The sequence below is a fragment of the Haemaphysalis longicornis genome, unplaced genomic scaffold (genome assembly GCF_048455015.1).
Source record: "Haemaphysalis longicornis isolate Haplotype H1 unplaced genomic scaffold, Haemaphysalis longicornis Haplotype H1 scaffold_2, whole genome shotgun sequence".
NCBI lineage: Eukaryota > Metazoa > Arthropoda > Arachnida > Ixodida > Ixodidae > Haemaphysalis > Haemaphysalis longicornis.
Window position 1 is genome coordinate 240138024 of NW_027526295.1, and position 5188 is coordinate 240143211.

The 5188-nt window shown below is 47.6% G+C and overlaps 1 protein-coding gene across 3 annotated transcripts in view; it reads left to right on the forward strand.

Annotated features, from left to right (window-relative positions):
* Positions 1–4709, forward strand: part of LOC144167710 (cathepsin B-like) — a 25292-nt gene extending 20583 nt beyond the window's left edge. For 2 of the 3 annotated variants that reach the window (XM_077696896.1, XM_077696895.1), the window contains 2 exons: positions 1329–1457; positions 4580–4709. In XM_077696896.1, the coding sequence (XP_077553022.1) occupies positions 1329–1457; positions 4580–4683 (233 nt within the window). In that variant the 3' untranslated portion in view covers positions 4684–4709. The remainder of the gene's footprint in view (positions 1–1328; positions 1458–4579) is intronic. The other variant, XM_077696898.1, reaches the window with a different exon arrangement.
* Positions 4710–5188: the final 479 nt, after the last annotated feature.

The following is a 5188-nucleotide window of genomic DNA, read 5'->3' on the forward strand; positions in this document are numbered from 1 at the left end:
TATCTATCTATCTATCTATCTATCTATCTATCTATCTATCTATCTATCTATCTATCTATGTGTGGAAAGGCGTTTATGTTACGACAGAACCGTCTCCGAACACCGGTTCAGCCACCAACGATGATGATGATCAGTCTCGTAGTAGACGAAGCGTTCCTCGATATGTTTGGTGATTGGGATAATGGTGCAGTGAAATAAATGATTTTCTACGCTTCGGCTAGCAGCGACCACGGCTTCCTCTAACTACGTGGCAATCCTCACAGATTCGCAACAGGCTTGCCGCAACTACTGTACAGGCCGCATCTCTCCCTCAGCGCTGAAGATACTATCCTCAATCAAGGATCCACCCCACATCCAGATTGTATGGACACCAGGCCATTCTTCCCTCGAGGGAAACGAGGCGGCACACGCCGCTGCCCGCGCTCTTACATTCCGGGCGTTTTCGTCGACGGAAGAGGACCTTTCCGAACCCTCCATCTATCCCCCGGTCCCTCCCCGATACACTGAAATCCTATATCATTATCGCCAACTGCGGCTTCAATACCTTCCTCCTCACCCATCCCTCAGCACACAGGCGGCTCGCATTTGGCGTCGACTGCAGACCAACACATTCTACAACACCACGATACTCCACCACATATCTCCCTCCACTTACCCCTACAACTGCCCTTCTTGCTCCGTCCCAAACACTACCTACCACCTAGTCTGGGAATGCCCCTACGCGCCAAACCCCCTCCCTTCCCCATCCCCTGAGCAGTGGGAGCGCGAGCTGGCCAGCTCACGGTGCGAGGACCAAGAACGCCTCATCACTCGCGCCCAAGCAGCTGCGCTATCTCGCGGCTATCTGGACTGAGAAAGCCACCCACTTTTATGCTCATTAAATGTTTTCCAATCCAATACGCTTCGGAGTTTCGCGCTCACACTATCTATCTATCTATCTATCTATCTATCTATCTATCTATCTATCTATCTATCTATCTATCTATCTATCTATCTATCTATCTATCTATCTATCTATCTATCTATCTATCTGTCTGTCTGTCTGTCTGTCTGTCTGTCTGTCTGTCTGTCTGTGCCTCCATCCATCCATCCATCCATCCATCCATCCATCCATCCATCCATCCATCCATCCATCCATCCATCCATCCATCCATCCATCCATCCATCCATCCATCCATCCATCCATCTTCTTGACAAGGGTGACAAAGTTTCGTTCTCGAGAATGCAGTGATTGAGAAACCAAGTGCACTGCTATATCCGGAGAGCGCATCGCGGCGCTGCGCAAAGAAAACGTCAAGGCTATTATTGCACACTTTTACGAAATGCAGGGGTGTATCAGCACCACTTCGGCCCCAGGGTTGAAGGACACTCAGTGAAACTCCTGGGCTGGGGCACTGAGAATGGCGTCCCCTACTGGCTTGCGGCTAACTCGTGGGCTGCGGAATGGGGAGACAAAGGTGAGCGCTTAATGATGCTATAGGGCCCGCGGATTTCTTTTAAAATTTGTTAACGCTTCGTTTACGTTGCAGTACTTACACACAACGTGGACTGTCTTTCGAGGGGGATCTTAGAAAAGGGAGCCAGCTTCGGGGAGACTTGCGCTACACTGTATAATGATTTACAACTTTTTTGTCCATAACTAACACCTTTAGAATCAATGCAAAATAGAGGGAAACACCCTTTGAAAGGGTTTAATTGACGATAAAACGCCCTTTAAAAAGGTGTATTCTTGTGTTTCCTCTAGGTTGTTATAAACTACAAAACACTCTTGATTAGTGTTTTCCTTTATTTTTTTTCTATGGTGTGAGGGTGTTAGTTATAGACAGAGAAAATTTTCCTTTGTGACAGTGTATACCCTACCAAAAAACGAAGAGAAACGCCATTTGAAAGGGTGTAATTAATGATAAGGGCCATTTAAAATGGTGTTTTCTTGTGTTTTTGCTAGGATGTTACAAACGACGAAACACTCTTGAAGGGTGTTTTCCTTTGGTGTTTTATTGTGTAAGGGTGTTAGTTGTAGACAGTGAAAATCACCCTTAAAGGAGCCATGAAGACAAAATACAAGTTTGTGTTATTCGAAAGATTTCGCGTTTTATAGTGCCCCCAGCGCTTGTCAGAATGCAAACGATGCATTATTCACTGAGAAATTATTTCAGTTAAAATTTAGATTTTCCCGCTAATCGTGCGTTTTCGCCGTCTGCAATGGCATCACAGAAACAGACCGCTCTGCAGCCGATTGGGAAGCCTTGTTTACCGTTAGTGAACCTAGATGGCGCCACCATACTGTGGCAAGCCGTTTTCTGCCTTTGGTTTGTTCTTGGCTGTATTTAGGCCATAGCTTGTTTTTGTTATGGAGAAAATAATCATTTCGTGAAACATAGTGCTCGCTCGACAAATATTGTCACGTGAGACACCGTTGCTTAATCAGTCGGCCAGTGTCGTCTGGGACAACCCCAAAGCCCTGCAGTCCTGTGTAGCTAAACCAAGCATAAGGCGCGCAGTACCAACATCAGTATCGGTACTTCTATGTTTACGTGTGCTTTCCTAACTTCCACTGTCTGTCTCACCATTCTTACGGCTTTAAAAAGTATGTGCCCTAAATTTAAGCGCAAATAGCTCGTTCGGCAAGCTTATAAGCTCTGCCTAATTTTTGTTTGCTTTTGCCGCCCTCCGCCAATCGCAGAGCTGGCTGGTATGACATCCTAGGTTCTGTTGCCGGAAACGATCTAGTGGGTCGCTTGGCTATTCATTTTTTTCCTAACTATGTAGCTTATTTGAGCGAAGTTTACCTTAAAAGTGGTGTCAGTATGGTTCTAACGAGGCAATCTTTTGAAGTAACCAAACTTGTGTTTTCGCTCCATGGCTCCTTTAAGGACAGTGTACGGTGGGGAGTCTGGGGTCGGTGAGGGCAGGCCCACACCCCGAACGGCGAGCAGCTGCACCAAAAAGTGTGGCCAACGGGGCTGATTAATTGGAAGCGGTAGAGTTACAACCAGTGGAAGCTAAGGGGTGAGTGGGTTGTGCTTCAGCCTCGGCCACTCGTTTGGCCTTCCGAGACCATTTGGGACTTCCGAAACACAGAGACGGCGTTGACCAATTGAAGTCGCAATAGAGGCCGAGTGCTAGTGAATTGACAGAAGTGCACAGCAAGTGACTACTAAGTAACCTAATGCAATGCATCTGAACAGAACTCCGAAAACTCCGCCGATGCTCATGGGGCGTATTCCAGCCGCGCGTCAGGTCGAATAATTACAATGGCATCATCTGTACTATAGCGTACTTTAGTGCGGAAGCGCTAATAGGATGTATTGCGATAAATCTGTGCGTGTGTATGAAGACTTAAGGGTGACCGAAGCCTGTGCGCGTGCTTTGAACCAACGCGGGAGTAGGACTGACAGTGCAGCATGTCGCCGTGAGGCTTCAATCTGCGAGTGAGTGCAGTGACAACACCAAAAGAGACCCAAGAGAAGAAATGTATGCCGACCCTAATCAGCAATCAACACACGCTAAAGACAACAAGCACGATCTATTTGGTCTCGCCTAGCGCACATGATCAAGATTAGGCGTTCTTCGCTCCTAAGACAAATCTGCACTAGATCGTTCCACGGTTTTTGTAGCGTAAGCTACACTGGCCGAGGTTGAGCAGTTTCGCGTGTGCAGTGAAGGGCAGTTCTGCGCAAGCGCGAGGGACATTGGATTGGATTGGCTTGGATTGGATTGGATTAAAGTGGATTGTGTTGGATTGTGTCGCGTCATAGCCGCGACAGACGTACTGGCGCCGGCGCGTGCCGCGCCTCAATTGCGCAGTAGCCAAGTCTGACGCTGCACCGGAGCCGCTTGATAGCCGTTTCGCGTGGCTCGTGAAGGGCCGTGCTGAGCATGCGCGAGGAGCAGTTACTGGACAGGACTAGACTGGACTGGACTGGACTGGATTGGACTGGATTGCTGAATTTTAGCTCACGCTACGTATACCCTGGCATAGCAGAGCTAAGCCACTACTAATTTTTTCGGTTGGCCTTTGGGTCAGGGACCATGCACCCGAGAAGCGTGGCTCCACCTATGGGACCACGCTCGGCGGTTGCAAGCAGTCGTACGCCAAAACAAAAGTTGACCAGGAACAGAAGGGCACTATTCTTGTGGCTATGTTATCAGAAAGCCGAGCGGAGAATCGACTCGTATACGGTTTATACACAAGATGAAGACAGAAAAATGTAGGGCACAACACGCTGCTCAAGTTTCGAATTCTCGCACGCGCAAGAATATTTGGTTTCCTAAAAAAAAAAAAAAAAAAAAAAAACACCTATCATGGTCGGGGATAGAAATTGGGACCTACAATGCTAGTCTGCAGAGTGCCATAGTGACTGAGCCACAGCGCTTGGTATAAAACATGGGGGTAGCATATCAAGCATTGCTGGCGAGGAAAAAAGTATGATTAATGCAGGTGAATTTAAAACCAATTTTCTGCCATCTTTTCGAGAACGTTGAGGACATTATCTTTTCACGTGTGATTGTTTCTGTCTTCCTATGCTTGTATGTGATGCCTACGATTTACCGCTCGCATGCTTTTCGTTTGTCAAAGGTTTCTTCAAGATACTCCGTGGAAGCAACGAATGTGGTATTGAAGGCCACGTCGTCGCCGGAATTCCGAAGGAGGAGATAGATGTAACGGAGTTGTTCAATTAAAGCAAGGAATTTTTCGGGCTATCTAAGTCTGCTTGCGTGCTTTGAAGGCGAAATCACAGCGTACTGTTGTGACGGGTGCCTTATATATACACGTCCGGCCATCAACACGCATTTACCTGTTTTATAGCGCCCTTAATTCATCTGAATCCACCGTAATCCTTCTTAACACCACCTTAAAGGGGCACTTACACAAAATTTTGAAGGCGAGATAACTTCGGAGATAGATTGGTGGGAACACATATACATCGTCTGCAAAATACCAGCGGCGAATACAGCCTCGAACATATTTAAAATCAATTTTGAAGTGTGCGAAACGCAACCGAGCAGCCAGCAGAGTACCACGCGCAATTGTAAATAAACAACATCCAAACACGTCACGAGTTTGTGTTTGCCGCTTCCACACTACCGGTGTTTTTTGCCGGTTCGCCCGGCTCGCCGCTCCAATCGGAGGGCCGGAGGGCGGAGCTTCTGCTCTCGAGAACGAACGACCCGATCGTTGGCGGCG